The sequence below is a fragment of the Nicotiana tomentosiformis genome, chromosome 6 (assembly GCF_000390325.3).
Source record: "Nicotiana tomentosiformis chromosome 6, ASM39032v3, whole genome shotgun sequence".
Taxonomy (NCBI): domain Eukaryota; kingdom Viridiplantae; phylum Streptophyta; class Magnoliopsida; order Solanales; family Solanaceae; genus Nicotiana; species Nicotiana tomentosiformis.
The window spans coordinates 11,277,050-11,301,334 of record NC_090817.1 but is presented as its reverse complement, the minus strand read 5'-3'; the positions used below and the strand labels follow the sequence as shown (position 1 = coordinate 11,301,334).

At 36.4% G+C, this 24,285-nt stretch overlaps 1 protein-coding gene across 1 annotated transcript; it reads right to left on the bottom strand.

The window, feature by feature from the left end:
- Positions 1-16,264: 16,264 nt before the first annotated feature.
- On the bottom strand, positions 16,265-23,455 carry LOC104095082 (beta-galactosidase-like). The gene is made up of 19 exons (XM_009601130.4): positions 23,159-23,455; positions 22,846-22,941; positions 22,615-22,727; positions 22,447-22,513; positions 21,888-21,980; positions 21,608-21,751; positions 20,417-20,505; positions 20,220-20,325; positions 19,815-19,902; positions 19,579-19,697; positions 19,230-19,394; positions 18,953-19,128; positions 18,368-18,477; positions 18,141-18,250; positions 17,926-18,036; positions 17,503-17,613; positions 17,197-17,402; positions 16,977-17,098; positions 16,265-16,633 (listed from the first exon to the last, which is right to left on the bottom strand). The coding sequence occupies exons 1-18, from the start codon at positions 23,321-23,323 to the stop codon at positions 16,990-16,992; spliced, it is 2,178 nt and encodes a 725-aa protein (XP_009599425.1). The 5' UTR covers positions 23,324-23,455; the 3' UTR covers positions 16,265-16,633; positions 16,977-16,989.
- Positions 23,456-24,285: the final 830 nt, after the last annotated feature.

The following is a 24,285-nucleotide window of genomic DNA, read 5'->3' as shown; positions in this document are numbered from 1 at the left end:
GAAGCAAATCTATATATAGGAGTATATCATGGTGTCTATTACATTAGTTTATTCTTTGTTGTATTCAAATTTTAAAGGTCTAGATTTTGAATAATGTAACAAATATTATATTGTAACCATAATTAACCAAAAGAATCATAAGTTTTTGGGAAAGAATTCTTTAACTTTGGGAAAGAATCATAAATTAAAGCGATCTTGTTTGAAATTCTAAATTTCAGTAATAATTTAAATCTCTAGCTCTGGTATGAAATAATTGACATACTTCCAAAATAAGTTAAACCCTGGTTCAATGTATTACCACATTGAAACGATGATAACCTGGTTTTTGGTTGCAGTTTAAAATTTGATTTGGCTTTAGTAGGGTTAAAATTAGAAAGGACAAATAAACCATAAAACAAGCAAATTCAAACTATATATGTTGTTCAACAAATTAAACTGACAAGTAATAAAGACAAAAAAAAAAAAAACAAAAAAAACAAAAACAAAACGAGAGAATCTTACAATAATTTATATGTCACTACAGAACAAAACGTCTTTATTGAGAAACGAGCTTATATTAATTACTTCAAATAAAAAAATAAAATTGAATGGCCCTTCTGAGTCCTGACCATATATGTATTGATACTAAGAATTTTGGTGATGCTACAAACGAAGTTACTTGCGAAATTGCTATGTACAAGAGGTATCGAATTTAAGCTCTAGGTATAAAAACTTACTTTTGTTAGGAACGTTTTACTTCTAATTTCATGTGTTCCAATATTAACATATCTTGTGGATTCATATTACTCAAAATTTTCTATAGCATCTACGCATAAATCAACATAATAAACTGTTAGTCCCGCCAATATTGCTGTATTTATAAATAATAATTCTGAAAAATATAAGTTATCTTAATGAAACAATAATTAATTCGAGCCCACTGAATTCACAGTGTTTCCTTAAGGAATTTAATCCCCTCCTAGTACCCAAAGTTATGGATTATTTCCTCCCATGATAGAACGAATCACACACTGGTGTAGCGGTACTTCAAACCCCAGTGTTTCAGCGAACACAAAGTTCGGTAGCAAATCACACTTACAGTTGCTTTGTTTGAAGTTAAAACAATGCAGAACGAAGGAGTAGAAACTCAGAAAATCGTATGAAAATGCTGAGAGGAAGGAGTGCAATGTATAGCCAAAGTTGAGCGTTTTTCAGTTTTGTTGGTGTTTTCGTTTTTTGTTCATATCTTTCTTCAACAGCTGTTGCACATATATATAGCAGCCAGCTTTGAAGATGAACGACCATCCACCCTCCATGGTGGAGCATGCACTAGCTTGTTTGTGAAGCAAGCACTTGGCCATGGTGGGAAGAGCATTAGGCGGCTGCTATTGCAGCTGGTGGTCAATACACGGATTGGAACATATCCGTTACAAATACGGATATTTACTATTAACAAATAAATTTAGTCCAAAAAATTAATCAATCAATTGAAATCCGAATCCGAAGCCGTAGCCGAAACCGAGCCGAGCGAGCGACGACGACGACAGCGCGAGGCTTGCTTTCTTCTTAACTCTTTAAGAGTTACAAGAAGAGCAATTATATATATACCCACCAAAAATCTTTTCCTCTTCCAATATGGGACAATGTCTCATAGTCAAGAGGGGGGAACTTAAAATTTTACTCAAAAAATTTCATTTTCCCTCCATTTCCCATTCACCCTCATTTTAAGACTATTTCATCTTAAATAACAAAAACCTCAACAATCCCCCATATGAATGGGGAATGGCTATATCACGAAAGTATGCATGGAAAAACTGTCTGATTTGCAAGCAAGGATTAATCGCATCTGGATAAGTAGGTTTCCCTTTGAACTTTTTGTAGTGAACTTATGTCGGATATACTCGGTCAATCGATAGATTTGATATCTTTGAACCGTCGAACTTTGGTGTATACCTAGACAACCATAAGTCACACAATCAACCCTTAACCGTATTTGACTCTCATTGTTGGGTTCGTTTCAGCCATGAACACCGCCTGCTTTCATAAGTGCGTAGAGAACTGGCCTTACAAAGTTCTCCTTGAAGCGGCTAACACTTCACACTTACATAGTTGATTCCTAAACGTGTCATCCTGTAGATACACTATTTGATATACCCCGTATCAAATTTAGAAATCATTAAAAAAGCCTTGATGCTTTATCCTTGGTACTGAACATTGTCTCAACACGAGAACAAACTAAAATTTTATTTGACAATATTGAACCGTCATTAATGACTTTGTTTGATCTCCTTGTACCTAGATCTTGGGATCTCCAGTCTTCTAGGTAGAGTTACCGCCACAATGACCTTTTCTCGGCCATAGCCCCATTCCCCTTGATGATTTCTCAACTACCTCTCTAGTTAGGCCTTTTGTAAGTGGATCCGACACATTATCACTTGACTTTACATAGTCAATCGTGATAATTCCTCTAGAGAGTAATTACCTAACGATTTTATGTCTTCGTCGTATATGACGAGATTTACCGTTATACATAACGCTCCCAGCCCTTCCAATTGCCGCTTGACTATCACAATGTATGCATATTGGTGCCAACGGTTTGGGCCAAAATAGAATGTCTTCCAAGAAATTTCGGAGCCATTCAGCTTCTTCACCGGCTTTATCTAAGGCTATGGATTCAGCCTCCATTGTAGAGCGGGCAATACATGTTTGTTTGGACGACTTCCAAGATACCGCTCCTCCACCAATAGTGAATATATATCCACTCGTGGACTTAGAATCAGTTGAACCGGTGATCCAATTTGCATCACAGTATCCCTCAATCACCGCAGGAAATTTACTATAGTGCAAGTCAAAGTTCTGGGTATGTTCTAAATATCCCAAAACTCGTTTCATTTTCACCCAATGAGATTGGCCTGGATTGCTCATATATCGACTCAGTTTACTTATAGCACAAGCTATATCTGGTCGTGTACAATTCATGATATACATTAAGCATCCCAACACACGAGCAAAATCCAATTGTGATATGCTTTGGCCTTTATTCTTTGCTAATGCAAGATTCACGTAAATTGGAGTCTTTGCAACTTTAAAGCTCAAGTGCTTGAATTTTTCAAGTACTGTCTTAATATAATGAGATTGTGACAATGCCAGACCTTGAGGAGTCTTATGGATCTTAATTCCCAGAATTAAATCAGCAACTCCCAAGTCTTTAATATCAAACTTGCTATTGAGCATACGCTTAGTAGCATTTATGTTGGCAATGTCATTACTCATTATCACCATATCATCCACATATAGGCAAACAATGACTATGTGATTTGGAACATTTTTAATGTACACACATTTATCACATTCATTTATCTTAAAACCATTTGACAACATTGTTTGGTCAAATTTCGCATGCCATTATTTTTGTGCTTGTTTTAGTCCGTAAAGAGACTTAACAAGTCTACATACCTTCTTTTATTTACCTGGAACCCCAAACCCTTCAGGTTGTTCCATGTAAATTTCTTCCTCCAACTCACCATTTAAGAAGGCCGTCTTAACATCCATTTGATGAATTTCAAGACCATACACTGCAGCTAATGCTACCAACATCCGTATGGACGTAATTTTTGTAACTGGAGAGTATGTATCAAAGTAGTCTAGACCTTCTCGTTGTTTATACCCTTTGACTACTAGTCTTGCCTTGAATTTATCAATAGTGCCATCATTTTTTATTTTTCTCTTAAAAATCCATTTAGAACCCAAAGGTTTATTTCCAGGAGGAAGATTAACCAATTCCCATGTATGGTTGTTCAATATGGATTCTATTTCACTATTGATTGCCTCTTTCCAAAATAATGATTCCGAAGAAGTCATAGCTTCTTTAAATGTTTGAGGCTCATTCTCCAATAAGAAAGTCACAAAATCTGGTCCAAATGAAGTAGACATTCTTTGACGTTTACTACGTCTTGGATCCTTCTGATTACATATACTTTCTTTTGTTTCTTCCCGAGGTCGTTTAGATCCTTCACCAAATAACTCACATTCCTTTTTATACGGATATATATTTTCAAAGAATTCAGCATTATCTGATTCTATAACCGTATTATTATTAATGTCGGGATTTTCTGATTTATGAACCAGAAATCGATATGCTTTACTATTTGTCGCATATCCTATGAAAACACAATCAATGGTTTTCGGTCCTATCTTTACCCTTTTGGGTTTATGAACTTGTACTTTTGCGAAACACCCCCACACTTTAAAATAATTCAAGTTGGGCTTCCTTCTTTTTCATTTTTCATATGGAATGGATTGTGTTTTGCTATGGGGCACTCGATTTAATATTCGATTAGCCGTAAGAATGACTTCCCCCCACAAGTTCTGTGGCAAACCAGAACTTATCAACAACGCATTCATCATCTCCTTTAATGTGCGATTCTTTCTTTCCGCAATCCCATTAAGATTGGGGCATGTAAGGGGCTGTTGTTTGATGAATAATTCCATATTCTAAACATATTTCTTCAAAAGGAGATTCATATTCACCACCCCTATCACTTCTTATCATTTTTACTTTCTTGTTAAGTTGCGTTTCAACTTCATTTTTGTATTGCCTGAATACGTCTATTGCTTCATCTTTACTAATCAGTAAGTAAACATAGCAATATCGAGTACCATCGTCAATACAAGTTATGAAATACTTCTTTCCACCGCGAGATGGTATTGACTTCATGTCACAAATATCTGTGTGAATTAAGTCTAAAGGATTTGAATTCCTTTCAACTGACTTATAAGGATATTTAACATACTTAGATTCCACACATGTTTGATATTTTGATTTTTCGCATTCAAACTTAGGCAGTACTTCCAAGTTAATCATTTTCCGCAAGGTTTTATAATTGACATGACCCAAACGTACATGCCATAAATCATTTGACTCAAGTAAGTAAGAAGAATGTGAAATATTTTTATTGTTTTCCACAACCATTACATTCAGATTGAATAGGCCCTCGGTGAGGTAACCTTTTCCTACAAATATTTCATTCTTACTTATGACAACCTTGTCGGACACAAAAACGCACTTAAAACCGTGCTTAACAAGAAGTCCAGTAGAGACAAAATTCTTTCTCATTTCGGGAACATGAAGGACATTGTTCAAAGTCATGACCTTGCTAGAAGTCATTTTCAGAAATATCTTCCCATATCCTTCAACTTTTGCTGTTGAAGCATTTCCCATATAAACTGTCTCTCCGGATCCAACAGAAGCATAAGTAGCAAAAGCTTCTCTAACTACACAAACATGGCGAGTGGCTCCTGAATCAAACCACCACAGTTTAGGATTTCCCACCAAGTTACATTCAGAAAGCATGACACACAAATTATCAACATCATCGTGGTTTACTACCATGTTTTCTTGACCCCTTTTCTTGTCTTTCTTCGGAGCATGACATTCCGTAGATTTGTGTCCGATTTTCCCACAGTTGTAGCAGTTTCCACTGAACCGCTTCTTGCTTGGGTTGTATTTCGGACCAGAAGCCTTCTTCCTCTTTTTGTTATCTTCAACAATATTTTCTCCCATTATTGTTGAATTTCCACGGCCTCTCCTTTAAGTAGCTTTATTGTCCTCTTCGATTCTCAACCGAACAATGAGATTTTCAAGGGACATTTCCTTTCGTTTGTGTTTCAAATAATTTTTAAAGTCCTTTCATAACGGAGGCAACTTCTCAATCATTGCTGCTACTTGGAATGCTTCATTGATGACAAGACCTTCAACAAGTAGATCATGAATAATCACTTGCAATTCCTGAACTTGGGTAATAACAGACTTGCTATCTACCATTTTGTAGTCCAAAAATTTTGCGGCAACAGATTTCTTCATCCCGGCATCTTCAGTTTTATATTTCTTTTCAAGCGCATTCCACAATTCTTTTGACGTCTCCACGCCACTGTATACATTATACAGATTATCATCCTGTCCGCTAAGAATATAATTCTTGCATAAAAAAATCAGAATGCTTCCACGCTTCAATTACGAGAAAGCGTTCATTCTCTGGAGTTTTATCTGGCAGATCAGGAACATCTTCCTTGATGAACTTCTGTAGACATAATGTAGTTAAGTAGAAGAACAACTTCTGCTGCCAGCGCTTGAAATCAATCCCGAAAAATTTTCCGAGTTTTTCTGTCGGTGCCAACGCCGGAGTTCGGCTTGTCGTTGCGTTGGCAGTCACTGTCGGAACAACTTGATTTTCGCTTTCAATCATCATTTTTTCTGTAAAAGAATGACACAAACAAACGTTTTCACACTAGAGTAAAAATCACATAGATTTTAATCTCCAACAAAATGCCACGAAGGCTTTACTCTCCAAAACGGGAGTACACAAAACCACTAAGGTTTTAGTTTGCTGAATAATAAGAATAACATAAATACAGAAATAAATATTAAATTCCTTAAGCTTGTTAGTCCCGCTAATATTGTTGTATTTGTAAATAATAATTCTGCAAAATATAAGTTATCGTAATGAAACAATAATTAATTCGAGCCCACTGAATTCACAGTGTTTCCTTAAGGTATTTAATCCCCTCCTAGTACCCAATGTTATGGATTATTTCCTCCCAGGATAGAACGAATCACACACTGGTGTAGTGGTACTTCAAACCCCAATGTTTCAGCGAACACAAAATTTGGTAGCAAATCACACTTACAATTGCTTTGTTTGAAGTTAAAACAATGCAGAACGAAGGAGTAGAAACTCAGAAAATTGTATGGAAATGCTGAGAGGAGGGATGCAATGTATAGCCAAAGTTGAGCGTTTTTCAGTTTTGTTGGTGTTTTCGTTTTTCGTTCATATCTTTCTTCAACAACTGCTGCACATATATATATAGCAGCCAGCTTTGAAGATGAACGACCCTCCACCCTCCATGGTGGAGCATGCACTAGCTTGTTTGTGGAGCAATCACTTGGCCATGGTGGGAAGAGCATTAGGCGGCTGCTATTGTAGCTGGTGGTCATTACACGGATTGGAACATATCCGTTATAAATACGGATAATCTTACGTTAATATTTACTATTAACAAATAAATTTGGTCCAAAAAATTAATCAATCAATCGATCATTTGACCAAATCCAAATCCAAATCCAAATCCAAATCTGAATTCGAATCCGAATCCGAAGCTGTAGCCGAAGCCGAGCCGAGCGAGCGACGACAACGACGGCGCGAGGCTTGCTTTCTTCTTAACTCTTTAAGAGCTACAAGAAGAGCAATTATATATATATACCCACCATAAATCTTTTCCTCTTCCAATATGGGATAATGTCTCATTGTCAAGAGGGGAAAACTTAAAAGTTTACTCAAAAAATTTCATTTTCCCTCCATTTCCCATTCACCCTCATTTTAAGACTATTTCATCTTAAATAACAAAAACCTCAACAATCCCCCACATGAATGGGGAATGGCTATATCACGGAAGTATGCATGAAAAAACTATGTGATTTGCAAGTAAGGATTAATCGCATCTGAATAAGTAGGTTTCCCTTTGAACTTTCCGTAGTGAACTTATGTCGGATATACTCGGTCAATCGGTAGATTTGATATCTTTGAACCGTAGAACTTTGGTGTATACCTAGACAACCATAAATCACACAATCAACCCTTAACCGTCTTTGACTCTCATTGTTGGGTTCGTTTCAGCCATGAACACCGCCTGGTTTCATAAGTGCGTAGAGAACTGGCCTTACAAAGTTCTCCTTGAAGCGGCTAACACTTCACACTTACATAGATGATTCCTAAACGTGTCATCCTATAGATACACTATTTGATATACCCCGTATCAAATTTAGAAATCATTAAAAATGCCTTAATGCTTTATCCTTGGTACTGAACATTGTCTCATCACGAGAACGGACTAAAATTTTATTTGACAATGTTGAACCGTCATTAATGACTTTGTTTGATCTCCTTGAACCTAGATCTTGGGATATCTAGTCTTCTAGGTAGAGTTACCGCCACAATGACTTGTTCTCGACCATAGCCCCATTCCCCTCTATGATTTCTCAACTACCTCTCTAGTTAGGCCTTTTGTAATTGGATCCGACACATTATCACTTGACTTTACATAGTCAATCGTGATAATTCCTCTAGAGAGTAATTGCCTAACGGTTTTATGTCTTCGTCGTATATGATGAGATTTACCGTTATACATAACGCTCCCATCCCTTCCAATTGCCGCTTGACTATCACAATGTATGCATATTGGTGCCAACGGTTTGGGCCAAAATAGAATGTCTTCCAAGAAATTCCGGAGCCATTCAACTTCTTCACCGGCTTTATCTAAGGCTATGAATTCAGCCTCCATTATAGAGCGGGTAATATATGTTTGTTTGGACGACTTCCAAGATATCGCTCCTCCACCAATAGTGAATGTATATCCACTCGTGGACTTAGAATCAGTTGAACCGGTGATCCAATTTGCATCAGAGTATCCCTCAATCACCGCAGGAAATTTACTATAGTGCAAGTCAAAGTTCTGGGTATGTTCTAAATATCCCAAAACTCGTTTCATTTCCACCCAATGAGACTGGCCTGGATTGCTCGTATATCGACTCAGTTTACTTATAGCACAAGCTATATCTGGTCGTGTACAATTCATGATATACATTAAGTATCCCAACACACGAGCATAATCCAATTGTGATATGCTTTGGCCTTTATTCTTTGCTAATGCAAGATTCACGTAAATTGGAGTCTTTGCAACTTTAAAGCTCAAGTGCTTGAATTTTTCAAGTACTGTCTTAATATAATGAGATTGTGACAATGCCAGACCTTGAGGAGTCTTATGGATCTTAATTCCAAGAATTAAATCAGCAACTCCCAAGTCTTTCATATCAAACTTGTTATTGAGCATATGCTTAGTAGCATTTATGTTGGCAATGTCATTACTCATTATCAGCATATCATCCACATATAGGCAAACAATGACTATGTGATTTGGAATATTTTTAATGTACACACATTTATCACATTCATTTATCTTAAAACCATTTGACAACATTGTTTGGTCAAATTTCGCATGCCATTGTTTTGGTGCTTGTTTTAGTCCGTAAAGAGACTTAACAAGTCTACATACCTTCTTTTCTTTACCTGGAACCACAAACCCTTCAGGTTGTTCCATGTAAATTTCTTCCTCCAACTCTCCATTTAAGAAGGCCGTCTTAACATCCATTTGATGAATTTCAAGACCATACACTGCAGCTAATGCTACTAACATCCGTATGGACGTAATTCTTGTAACTGGAGAGTATGTATCAAAGTAGTCTAGACCTTCTCGTTGTCTATACCCTTTGACTACTAGTCTTGCCTTGAATTTATCAATAGTCCCATCATTTTTTATTTTTCTCTTAAAAATCCATTTAGAACCCAAAGGTTTATTTCCATGAGGAAGATCAACCAATTCACATCTATGGTTGTTCAATATGGATTCTATTTCACTATTGACTGCCTCTTTCCAAAACAATGATTCCGAAGAAGTCATAGCTTATTTAAATGTTTGAGACTCATTCTCCAATAAGAAAGTCACAAAATCTGGTCCAAATGAAGTAGACGTTCTTTGATGGTTACTACGTCTTAGATCCTCCTGATTACATATACTTTCTTTTGTTTCTTCCCGATGTCGTTTAGATCCTTCACCAAACGACTCACATTCCTTTTTATACGGATATATATTTTCAAAGAATTCATCATTATCTAATTCTATAACCGTATTACGAATGTCGGGATTTTCTAATTTATGAACCATAAATCGATATGCTTTACTATTTATCGCATATCCTATAAAAACACAATCAACGGTTTTCGGTCCTATCTTTACCCTTTTGGGTTTAGGAACTTGCACTTTTGCGAAACACCCCCACACTTTAAAATAATTCAAGTTGGGCTTCCTTACTTTCTATTTTTCATATGGAATGGATTGTGTTTTGCTATAAGGCACTCGATTTAATATTCGATTAGCCGTAAGAATGGCTTCCCCCACAAGTTCTGTGGCAAACCAGAACTTATCAACAACGCATTCATCATCTCCTTTAATGCGCGATTCTTTCTTTCCGCAATCCCATTAGATTGGGGCGTGTAAGGGGCTGTTGTTTGATGAGTAATTCCATATTCTAAACATATTTCTTCAAAAGTAGATTTATATTCACCACCCCTATCACTTCTTATCATTTTTACTTTCTTGTTAAGTTGCGTTTCAACTTCATTTTTGTATTGCCTGAATGCGTCTATTGCTTCATATTTACTATTCAGTAAGTAAACATAGCAATATCGAGTACTATCGTCAATAAAAGTTATGAAATACTTCTTTCCACCGCGAGATGATATTGACTTCATGTCACAAATATCTGTGTGAATTAAGTCTAAAGGATTTGAATTCCTTTCAACTGACTTATAAGGATATTTAACATACTTAGATTCCACACATGTTTGATATTTTAATTTTTCGCATTCAAACTTAGGCAGTACTTCCAAGTTAATCATTTTCCGCAAGGTTTTATAATTGACATGACCCAAACGTACATGCCATAAATCATTTGACTCAAGTAAGTAAGAAGAAGCTAAAATATTATTATTGTTTTTCACAACCATTACATTCAGATTGAAAAGGCCCTCGGTGAGGTAACCTTTTCCTACAAATATTTCATTCTTACTTATGACAACCTTGTCGGACACAAAAACGCACTTAAAACCGTGCTTAACAAGAAGTCCAATAGAGACAAAATTCTTTCTCATTTCGGGAACATGAAGGACATTGTTCAAAGTCATGACCTTGGCAGAAGTCATTTTCAGAAATATCTTCCCATATCCTTCAACTTTTGCCGTTGAAGCATTTCCCATATAAACTATCTCTCCGGGTCCAGCAGGAGCATAAGTAGCAAAAGCTTCTCTAACTGCACAAACATGGCGAGTGGCTCCTGAATCAAACCACCACAGTTTAGGATTTCCCACCAAGTTACATTCAGAAAGCATGGCACACAAGTTATCAACATCATCATGGTTTACTACCATGTTTGCTTGACCCCTTTTCTTGTCTTTCTTCGGAGCACGACACTCCGTAGATTTGTGTCCGATGTTTTCATAGTTGTAGCAGTTTCCACTGAACCGCTTCTTGCTTGGGTTGTATTTCGGACCAGAAGCCTACTTCCTCTTTTTGTTATCTTCAACAATATTTGCTCCCATTATTGTTGAATTTCCACAGCCTCTCCTTTCAGCAGCTTTATTGTCCTCTTCGATTCTCAACCGAACAATGAGATCTTCAAGGGACATTTTCTTTCGTTTGTGTTTCAAATAATTTTTGAAGTCCTTCCACAACGGAGCCAACTTCTCAATCATTGCTGCTACTTGGAATGCTTCATTGATGACAAGACCTTCAGCAAGTAGATCATGAATAATCACTTGCAATTCCTGAACTTGGGTAATAACAGACTTGCTATCTACCATTTTGTAGTCCAAAAATTTTGCGGTAACGAATTTCTTCATCCTGGCATCTTCAGTTTTATATTTCTTTTCAAGCGCATTCCACAATTCTTTTGACGTCTCCACGCCACTGTATACATTATACAGATTATCATCCAGTCCGCTAAGAATATAATTCTTACATAAAAAAATTAGAATGCTTCCACGCTTCAATCACGAGAAAGCGTTCATTCTCTGGAGTTTTATCTGGCAGATCAGGAACATCTTCCTTGATGAACTTCTGTAGACATAATGTAGTTAAGTAGAAGAACATATTCTGCTGCCAGCGCTTGAAATCAATCCCGGAAAATTTTCCGAGTTTTTCTGCCGGTGCCAACGCCGGTGTTCGACGTGTCGTTGCGTTGGTAGTCACCGTCGGAACAACTTGATTTTCACTTTCAGTCGTCATTTTTTCTGTAAAATAATGACACAAACAATCGTTTAATAAACGTTTTCAAACTGGAGTAAAAATCACATAGATTTTAATCTCCAACAAAACGCCACGAAGGCTTTACTCTCCAAAACGGGAGTACACAAAACCACTAAGGTTTTAGTTTGCAGAATAATAAGAATAACACAAATACAGAAATAAATATTAAATTCCTTAAGCTTGTTAGTCCCGCCAATATTGCTGTATTTGTAAATAATAATTCTGCAAAATATAAGTTATCGTAATGAAACAATAATTAATTCGAACCTACTGAATTCACAGTATTTCCTTAAGAAATTTAATCCCCTCATAGTACCCAAAGTTATGGATTATTTCCTCTAGGATAGAACGAATCACACACTGGTGTAGCGGTACTTCAAACCCCAGTGTTTCAGCGAACACAAAGTTCGGTAGCAAATCACACTTACAGTTGCTTTGTTTGAAGTTAAAACAATGTAGAACGAAGGAGTAGAAACTCATAAAATCGTATGGAAATGCTGAGAGGAAGGAGTGCAATGTATAGCCAAAGTTGAGCAATTTTCAGTTTTGTTGGTGTTTTCATTTTTCATTCGTATCTTTCTTCAACAGGTGCTGCACATATATATAGCAGCCCGCTTTGAAGATGAACGACCCTCCACCCTCCATGGTGGAGCATGCACTAGCTTGTTTGTGTAGCAAGTACCTGGCCATGGTGGGAAGAGCATTAGGCGGCTGCTATTGCAGCTGGTGGTCAATACACGATTGGAACATATCCGTTATAAATGCGGATAATCTTACGTTAATATTTACAATTAACAAATAAATTTGGTCCAAAAAATTAATCAATCGATCGATCATTTGACCAAATCCATATCCTAATCGAAATCCGAAGCCGAGCCGAGCGAGCGACGACGACGACGGCGCGAGGCTTGCTTTCTTCTTAACTCTTTAAGAGCTACAAGAAGAGCAATTATATATATATACCCATCAAAAATCTTTTCCTCTTCCAATATGGGAGAATGTCTCATTGTCAAGAGGGGAAAACTTAAAAGTTTACTCAAAAAATTTCATTTTCCCTCCATTTCCCATTCACCCTCATTTTAAGACTATTTCATCTTAAATAACAAAAACCTCAACAATCCCCCACATGAATGGGGAATGGCTATATCACGGAAGTATGCATGAAAAAACTGTGTGATTTGCAAGCAAGGATTAATCGCATCTGGATAAGTAGGTTTCACTTTGAACTTTCCGTAGTGAACTTATGTCGGATATACTCGGTCAATCGGTAGATTTGATATCTTTGAACCGTAGAACTTTGGTGTATACCTAGACAACCATAAATCACACAATCAACCCTTAACCGTCTTTGACTCTCATTGTTGGGTTCGTTTCAGCCATGAACACCGCCTGGTTTCATAAGTGCGTAGAGAACTGGCCTTACAAAGTTCTCCTTGAAGCGGCTAACACTTCACACTTACATAGATGATTCCTAAACGTGTCATCCTATAGATACACTATTTGATATACCCCGTATCAAATTTAGAAATCATTAAAAATGCCTTAATGCTTTATCCTTGGTACTGAACATTGTCTCATCACGAGAACGGACTAAAATTTTATTTGACAATGTTGAACCGTCATTAATGACTTTGTTTGATCTCCTTGAACCTAGATCTTGGGATATCTAGTCTTCTAGGTAGAGTTACCGCCACAATGACTTGTTCTCGACCATAGCCCCATTCCCCTCTATGATTTCTCAACTACCTCTCTAGTTAGGCCTTTTGTAATTGGATCCGACACATTATCACTTGACTTTACATAGTCAATCGTGATAATTCCTCTAGAGAGTAATTGCCTAACGGTTTTATGTCTTCGTCGTATATGATGAGATTTACCGTTATACATAACGCTCCCATCCCTTCCAATTGCCGCTTGACTATCACAATGTATGCATATTGGTGCCAACGGTTTGGGCCAAAATAGAATGTCTTCCAAGAAATTCCGGAGCCATTCAACTTCTTCACCGGCTTTATCTAAGGCTATGAATTCAGCCTCCATTATAGAGCGGGTAATATATGTTTGTTTGGACGACTTCCAAGATATCGCTCCTCCACCAATAGTGAATGTATATCCACTCGTGGACTTAGAATCAGTTGAACCGGTGATCCAATTTGCATCAGAGTATCCCTCAATCACCGCAGGAAATTTACTATAGTGCAAGTCAAAGTTCTGGGTATGTTCTAAATATCCCAAAACTCGTTTCATTTCCACCCAATGAGACTGGCCTGGATTGCTCGTATATCGACTCAGTTTACTTATAGCACAAGCTATATCTGGTCGTGTACAATTCATGATATACATTAAGTATCCCAACACACGAGCATAATCCAATTGTGATATGCTTTGGCCTTTATTCTTTGCTAATGCAAGATTCACGTAAATTGGAGTCTTTGCAACTTTAAAGCTCAAGTGCTTGAATTTTTCAAGTACTGTCTTAATATAATGAGATTGTGACAATGCCAGACCTTGAGGAGTCTTATGGATCTTAATTCCAAGAATTAAATCAGCAACTCCCAAGTCTTTCATATCAAACTTGTTATTGAGCATATGCTTAGTAGCATTTATGTTGGCAATGTCATTACTCATTATCAGCATATCATCCACATATAGGCAAACAATGACTATGTGATTTGGAATATTTTTAATGTACACACATTTATCACATTCATTTATCTTAAAACCATTTGACAACATTGTTTGGTCAAATTTCGCATGCCATTGTTTTGGTGCTTGTTTTAGTCCGTAAAGAGACTTAACAAGTCTACATACCTTCTTTTCTTTACCTGGAACCACAAACCCTTCAGGTTGTTCCATGTAAATTTCTTCCTCCAACTCTCCATTTAAGAAGGCCGTCTTAACATCCATTTGATGAATTTCAAGACCATACACTGCAGCTAATGCTACTAACATCCGTATGGACGTAATTCTTGTAACTGGAGAGTATGTATCAAAGTAGTCTAGACCTTCTCGTTGTCTATACCCTTTGACTACTAGTCTTGCCTTGAATTTATCAATAGTGCCATCATTTTTTATTTTTCTCTTAAAAATCAATTTAGAACCCAAAGGTTTATTTCCAGGAGGAAGATCAATCAATTCTCATGTATGGTTGTTCAATATGGATTCTATTTCACTATTGAATGCCTCTTTCCAAAACAATGATTCCGAAGAAGTCATAGCTTCTTTATGGGACAATATCTCATTGTCCACCAAAAATCTTTTCCTCTTCCAATATGGGACAATGTCTCATTGTCAAGAGGGGGAAACTTAAAATTTTACTCAAAAAATTTCATTTTCCCTCCATTTCCCATTCACCTTCATTTTAAGACTATTTCGTCTTAAATAACAAAAAATCTCAACATAAACACATTTAGAGGTTGTTTGAATTTGTATCTAACATATTTTGAGGATTCATATTACTCGAATATTTTGCTATAAAATATGCGCCGAAATCTTCGTAAACACATCAGACTGGACATCTGAAGCGTGGACAATATAAGATGGGGGCACAATATCGGTGAAATAAGATATTTTTTGGGGGGGGGAGGGGGTGGAGGGCTGGCTCTGATACCATATTAAAATGGACCTTGAGCCTAACTTAACCCCAAAAGTTAGCTCATGAGGTGGGAATCGCACAAAAACATATAAGGAAACCAAGCTTCTCACCCCTAGCCGATGTGAGACACCAACAATTCCCTTCAAATTTTGATGATGAAATTCAAGAAAATGCAGCAATTCCCTTCAAAAGTTAGCTCATGAGGTGAGTATCGCACAAAACCATATAAGGAAACCAAGCTTCTCACCCCTAGCCGATGTGAGACATCAACAATTACCTTCAAATTTTGATGATGAAGTTCAAGAAAATGCATCAAGGTATAATGGCAAAAAAAAAAAAAAAATGAGGTCCCTTTTCTCGTCTAAGATTTAATTTTGATCAGATTTGTGGTTGATAGTGTTATATCAGAACCTTCTTATATTAGCTAGAACTGATCTATTCTATAGTTGATACTCGCTGTGTTAGATTAGCTGATGTATGATGGCAACACAATGGCTAATATTTGTGGGTTGATACGACAAATAACTATTAATTGAGTCACGTAAAAATGAAAAAGAAATGATGCAAGGCTCTATAGAAACTACAATATAGTAGTAGTACTGTTACAAAGAAAAGTCAAAAGAGAGATTTTCCGACAAGAAAAAAGTTGGCTGAAACACGGGATGATAGGGCGGGGAGCACTCAATTTCAATACTAAGTAAGGTCCTCATCGCATAAGTAAGAAAGTTCAGCTACAGAGGGTAAAGAGAGGGGCATACGAGAGTGAAAATTGGCTTCCTTGATAATGAAACTTGTATTATTTCACAACCTTGTGATCAACAAATAGTAGTTGTATATATACATGAAGCTTTATTTGTAATCTAAATACAAAATGATACTGGCAATTGTACTTGAAAACTGTACAGTTTCTTCAAATCACTTGCCCCAATCAGCAGAGTTCTATAGAACTTCCTAAACCAAATGCTTACACTGAAGCAAGGGAATTTTTTAAAAACTATATCCCTGTAATCTGTACTTCAAAATGATTTATTCAGCTGCAAATAGCCTCCACAGTTAACTTCTTTTATGTATTCGGACGAAGCTCCCGCTCATAAGGTTTTCGAGCACCATATTTACTGAACAAGCTTACTGTCCTATGCAGCTCTGGATTAAGAGGAAATTATAAGTAAAACATTGGAGTAACAGTTATGCTTAAGTTTACTCAATAGCAAAAGGATGTATGAGATCCTGAGGTTAATACTAAGATAAACTCATGGTTTTAGACGCGAAATAAAATACTGAATTTTGAATCAGGACAACAGGTTATTGCAGCATAACTTTGCCTGAAAAAGGGCATTTTGAGTTTATGCAGGGTCTGGGAAAGGGCTGCGACCCAAGGGGTATGATGTAGACAACCTTACCCTAATGTAAGCTGCCTAAAAAATATAAATCTTTGGACTTAGTAAACTCTAACAGCTAATGCAATGCAAAAAAGGAATTCACATACCTTTTAAAGCTCTTTATCTTGATCTTATGACCAAAGAAATTCCTGTTGGATCACCACCCCATTCTTCAAATACTACCAATAGGTTTCCACTTGGTTTTAGCCATGATCTTGGAACATGGTACCTGAAATTAACAGTTCCACAAAGTTACTTTAAAACAAACTGGAGTTAAATAGTACCATATTTAGCTCTACTATTGTAGGAATTATGGATATTTCTTACCATCTTTGAGAAGGTTGTCCGCAATTAGTTTGACATTTCTTCTCATTGAATGTTCCAGCATAATTGCATTTTCCACATTCACCTTGTGCTATATATCCAGGCCAGTGGCGACCTACGCCTTCGCCATTTATCCATATCTCACCTTTCCCCATACTTGCCATGTCTAAAGCTAAAGGGTCACTTCCTCCGGGCGCGTTAAATGTAGCCTGGAAAATTTATCAATATATTAACTACACTGCTACAATATATTGTTCAAGATCATAAAATTGATTAAGAAAACATGGCAATATGTAGATTGGAATTTACCTTGTACCAAGTCAGGGGCTGTTTTTGAGCCACTAGTGAACCTTTAATCCATTCAACAGAAGAACTCCCACTTAATGTATGAAGACTTAATGATTCACCTTTTAGACCAACCTGCAAATAAGCAAATTATAGATTTGTCAGGTATCAACTCTCTATATATATTTCGTTACTCTCACATCTAAGTAGCTTCATTCGTCTCCTCAACAAAAGGACAGCCTAGTGCACGAAGCAGAAGGGCCGCACCCTAAGGGGATGTGATGTAGGCAGCCTACCCTGATGCAAGCATCAATGGCTGATTCCACGGCTCGAACCCGTGACATATAGGTCACATGGAGACAACTTATAGGTCACGGGTTCGTCTCCTCAAAAACTTATATGAAAATCAAGCTTTAGGGAGAGAACAGAAGCAATTAGTAAACAAACCTTGTAAGACCATCTCTGTTTTGCTAAGTCTCTTTTCCCCTCATTGAGACCACTCAATGTGACTGGACCTAGAACTCCTGCATTCCACGTATCAAAATGCACGCCAACGTTCTGAAATGGCGATTTAAAACCATAGGTTATATACAATTTTACAAAAATGGTTCAGTTATCATTGCTAATTGAAGGGCCAAAGAAACATGAAGTAGAAAACTAACCGGGAGACCAACAGAAACACTGAGCAGAGAAATCTTGTTAATACCAGCTCTTAATTTCACATTGCCACTATATGTAAGTTTTGGACTATCCAATGTCCCATAAACAGTTCCTACCACAAGTCAAGAACATATAGAGATCAAAAGGAGATAAGAATAGACTTGAAAGTTGTAGTTTGTTAGGAAAAAGTACTTAGCCATATTCCCAAATAGAGTGCAGTTCCCACTACCTGATAGTTTGCCATTGATGAAGACATGCAAGACATGACCCGCCGACATAACAGTGAGATAAGGGTCCTTTCCATTCTTTAAAAATCCTTCATCAGATGCTATATTTACACTGGAGAAAGTAAACACAACATTATCAGGATATCCAGTGGCGGAACTAGGTATCCCTTCGTCGGAAAATTATACTGTGCAAAAAAGGTCAGCTCGATGCACAAGATATCCTGTGTTCACGCAGGGTCCGGGAAGGGCCGCACCCCTAGGGATATGATGTAGACAACCTACCCTAATGTAAGGGTTAGTGGCTGATTCCATGAAAAATTACATTGGTGCAAATAGAGTAAAAATGATCTTTTTGGTTATATGTGAGCTGTTGAATCCCCTTGACGTGAAGAAAAGTTCAAGTATAATAGTAAAGGGGTGTTCAAAATTGCTTTAGGTCATAGGTTCAAATTCCATATATGACATCCTATAATATTTTTAGAATCCCCTTGTATAAGTTTCTGGTTCTGCCGCTGAGGATATAGGATCTGCCAAGTAAAGATGGAACAAGATAAAATCGTTTATAAAAAAAAGTGGAAGTTACTCACTCTGTCATGTACCAAAGATAGTCTGAGGAATCTCTGGTGACATTTTTCTGTTCCCATAGTCCATTTGCTGAAAGTGTATCGCTGTCATCAGCAGTCGGAGTTTCTTCATTATATGACTGCCAAGAAAGTCCACCACCTGTCGATGTCATCTTTATGCTCGAGCTTCGGGAGCTAACCTGCAGCATCACATAGAGGACATTACGACTTCTGTCCCTAAAATGTTCTCATCTGTATTTTTCGACAAAAGTATTAGTAGGATTTTGTTTATTTTCATTACCTTTGCTGTGTTATAAACAGCAGTTTTGCAGTCAGGAAGAATACTGATGGACCAAGGAGGCAGATCATATGGCTTATTCTGAAATGTGACTTTAACTGCATATTTCGAGTCATAGTTTGATAGAAATGCAGCACAATTTCCAGATTTTGATCTAAAGACATGAGCCTGTATTGGCCACAAAAATGTAAAACAATGTTAGAAGACAAATCAAGACGATTATTCGACCATACACAAACAAGTGTGGTCTGAGGAGGGTAGTGTGTACGCAGACATTACCCCTATCTGGAAGGTAGAGAATAATTGTATGATTATTCGACCATAAACATACAATTTTCTATATCAGGCTAACCTCTTGATTACTGCCAATCTTAGTCACTGTGGGATATGATGAAACTAAAGCTGGTTCACATAGCTTAATTGCTTTATGCAAGTCTCTCAAATGCCCATATTTTGGTTCATTCAGCAGCCCTTTTACATCATAAAACGAATAATAGTCAAGATAAGCACAAAAAATTTGCAGAAATTTTTCCATTATATTCATTTTTGTTGTGCAGATGTGAGAAGATATCGGGTTTTTTATCGTACCATACTCATCTAGAGGAGCATCATAATCATAGCTAGTTGCAATGAAAAGCCCTGAAGATGTTCGGCCAAAATTCGTTCCTCCATGATACTGAAGCAACCACAATATAAAATACAAGAACATATCAATAGGACAAATAGCTACGTTTATATTCTAAAAAAATAAATAAAAGGCAGCCCGGTGCACTAAGCTCCCGCTATGCGCGGGTCTGGGGTAGGGCTGTACCACAAGGGTTTATTGTACGCAGCCTTACTCTGCATTTCTGCAAGAGGTTGTTTCCACGATTCGAACCCGTGACCTCCTGGTCACGTGGCATCAACTTTACCAGTTACGTCAAAGCTCCCCTTCTATGTTTATATTCTAAGTAACAGCAAAAACTGTAACACGAAATGAAAGGTCAAACTTACCATGTAGTAATTGAAGAATGAACCATTGTTCTGAACAAACCTTGCAACTGAAAATGCAATGTCTTCAGCTGGCCTTTGAGGAACTGGACCACCAAATTTTGTATACCTAAATATAGATATAGTAGTTGAATTAAGCAACTAAAATAGGTGGTTAAGTAAGATGTTATAATCAAATATTTGGCAATCTTGGAATTTACCAGCCAGTCCAGACTTCTGTCCACATTTTTGGTTTGTAAGGCTTATTGGGACGGAATCCTTCGCAGTAAAAGCCATTGCAGGTATCAATCTGTAGCAGAATAAAAAAAACAATTATGAGTTCTAGAGAGAGAGATATCCAAAAAAATCTTTAAACAAGTTGCAACAGTTATTGTTTCAAGAATTGACAAGTTACTCCTAATCTATATCAATCCACAACATAAAAAATTTATACAGTAACAAATACTGTAATGAAGTCACTAAAACCCAGTCCTCCAAAACCTGTGTAGCTTGGATCCTCCAAAACTGCATCTACATTCGTGTCGGATCCTCCAAAAATGCATTATTGTTGAAGAATCTGACAATCACTCGGTCGCATTTTTGAAGGATGCGAGCAACATAGCTAAAAACTATTGCTCGATGATGCCACTATATTTACCATTGATATAGAAAAGATCCGAGTAACCAGAGGCGGATCTAGCCTTCTGACACCGGATTCATCTGAACCCATAATTTTCGGCGCGGAGCATAAATTTATGATTAAAAATACACTAAAATTCAACCAATAGTAGATATGAACCCATAATATTAACTTGCTGAACCCATAAAGTTTAAATCCTGAATTCGCCTTTACGAGTAACATAGCCAATAACTGTAGCTAGATGATGCCACCATATTTATCACTGATATAGAAAAGATTAGAAATTTTGAACTCAATTACGAGATAACTGTGTCTACCAAAACTATATTATGGGACCCGTTATCATTAAATTGGGGGCAGGCAAAACAGAGATAGGTAAATCTAAACATACAATGAAGATTAGCATGGTCTCTACGTAAGGATGACACGAACAAAAAGCACAGTACGGTGTTCTTAACTCCCGCTATGCGCAGGATTCGGGAAGGACCGGACTACAAGGGTCTATTGTACACAGTCTTACCCAACATTTCTGCAATAGACCTGGTGCACTAAACTCCCACTATGCGTGAGGTCCGAGGAAGGGCCGGACCACAAGGATCTATTGTAGAGGCTATTTCCACGGCTTGAACCTGTGACCTCATAGTCACATGGCAGCAACTTTACCGATTACGCCAAGGCTCTCCTTCGTAAGGATGACACGAACAAATCGAGAAATAATCCCCAAAATATTATGCAATTATTTGAAATTAGGAGGAAATTGGGAAATGCTTACCACAGGATCAGGGGCATCCTCTTGTTTACACATAATCCAAGGGACTCCAGTTTTAAGACTCACAGCCATTTGAGCAGTCCATTTTGTATAAGCTTTACCAGGAGCACCAATTTCCCATTCTACTGGTCCATACTCATTTTCTATCTGCAGCATTAATTATCAAATTATAATTTTTCCACTAATCGAGAATTAGGAGATAAATTACAATTAGGGGAAAATAATTCCAAATTCATTTGTAGAAACAGTGTAAATAAAGACAAGGTATGAGCATAATTCAAACCTGGGCAATTATTATTGGTCCTCCTTGAGGTTCAAATAATTTTTCTGACTTCATCATGTTGACTATTCTCTGTACAAATCCTTGCATAGCCACCTTCATTATAGTCAACCAGTAAACATGACAGTTCAGTCTTGGTACACAACTTCAATTATTATTATTATTATTATTATTATTATGTACACTTTTATTTTATTTTGATATTGATGATATGAATTGAGATAAATGAAAGGAATGAGATACATATCGTCGACCCCCAACTATTTTGAAATTTAGAACAAAGACTTAAAGTGCTAATAATTGGGTTCTAAATTTAATATTCGTACGTATTTAATAAATTTTTTAACACAAATATACTATTTGAACAAAAATTACTGGGTTGGATCGAACTCGTAGCTGGGCTTCTAGCTCCGCCCCTGGTTGTTGTTATTGTTTTGTGTTTAGCCCACAAAAAGAATTAAACTCACACGTAAAAAAAGGTTAAGACATAATATAATTAAGTAAAAATATAATTTTTCTAACAACTTAAGCTTTTAGACGATGGGAAAGTAAAAAACCAGACCTTGAAAGGCTGATTGTCTGTTCTAAATTCCATACCAGGAACATACTTTAGCCAAACAGGGAATCCCCTGCAACCAAATTAAAAAAATAAAACAGAGTATAAAACAGGGGAAGCTGCAAAAAACTAAAGCCAAGTCATTTATATATTAACTTATTTTTTGTAAATTACCCAAAGTTCCATTCTGCACAAACGTAAGGGCCAATACGTAGATTGACATAAAGTCCTGCTTTTTGTACCAACTTGACGAACTTAATAAGATCATATCTCCCTTCAAAATTATACTGAAAATTAAAAACAAAATATTAAAAGCTTAATATTTTTGTTTTTAGATACTAATTGCAGAATCTTGATTTAAATTTTAAAAATAAAAATAAATTAAGTAAAGTTAAAAGGAATTACTTTTCCAGGTGAAGGTTCATGCCCATTCCAAAAAACATAAGTCTCTATAACATCTAAACCTCCATCTTTTGCCTTTTGTATAAGATCAGGCCACATCTGAAATTACCAATAACAAAAAAAAAAAAAAAAAAATTCATAATTTTAAAAAAAGAATTATAGAGCCAAAAAGCATAAGGGAATAAAAATTACAAATAGCAAGACAAACCATTTTTCCAGAAGCCATAAAAATGTGTAAACAAAAGATTTTTACAACCCAAAAAAAAAACATTTTAAAGGAAACAAAAAAATTGTCAAAGTAATGCTGCATAATTACCTCAGGAGTGCTTCTTGGGTAATGAATAGAACCAGAAATAAGAATTTTTCTTTTCCCATTTATGAGTATAGCTCTGTCATCGTAAGAAACAGTGGCTTTCACTGAAGAAAAAACCAATGAACATAATACTAAGAACAGCAGCAGCAACACATTTGTTCTTAGCATTTTTTTCACATTCAACAAAAAGAGGTTATTGGTCTTTTTGTCTTTCAAAAAAAGAGTAGAAAGAAACAGAAGAAGGCGAAAGGAGCGTTAAAACCAACAAAAAGAATGACACTTTTGTCTTGTCTTTCTTCTTCTTCTTCTTCTTCTTCTTCTTCTTCTTCTTCTCTATTGATTCTTTTGAGAACCAAGTATGTAAAGATATTTATACCAATATTTTAACTCATTGTGTGTGTGTGTGTGTTTTAACTCTATGTACGTAGGTTTTGAAGGTGATTTAGTTATGAGGGAAGTTAAGGAAGAGATGTTGCAACTGCTTTATAAACAAGTAGGAGAAATGCACAACTGCTTAGGTGGGGCACACATTTTGACTCACAACTTAGCTTATCCGATTATTGGTTTATCTTAATAGTTGATGCTTTAGATTTTGATAAATTTTGAAGTATAATCATTTTGTTTATTTTGTGGTTTCCTTATCCACTTGCGCGCATTTCAATTATTTTGGATACCTAATATATATTTTTTTATCTTTTGAAAATTCCCAAGAAAATCTACGGCCACTACTTTTCGGGTGCACACTGGGTAACTTGCTCACTATACAATAATTTACAAAATACACATGAAATATAAACCAGGTTACGCAAGTCCGGCGCAATGAGATCTAGCTGAGTTGGTGAAGAGAATCTATATTTCCCAAGTATAAATATTAAATAACGTTGTGCACTAAGATTAACACATGAAAAAAAAGAACATCTATCACTTTTATTTGTTTACGTGGAATAACTTTGTCTTTGAAAGGAAAATACTTCAATAATGATAAAGGATGAACTTTCTTAAATTCTTCATTTAGGTGGGCATCCTTTAATTTGGTTCTTTTTGTAATACATCCTTTTTTTCTCATAAAGAAATGAAAAGAATAGTTTTTTATAAGGGAAAGAAAGTATGAAAATGATTGAAGTAGCTGT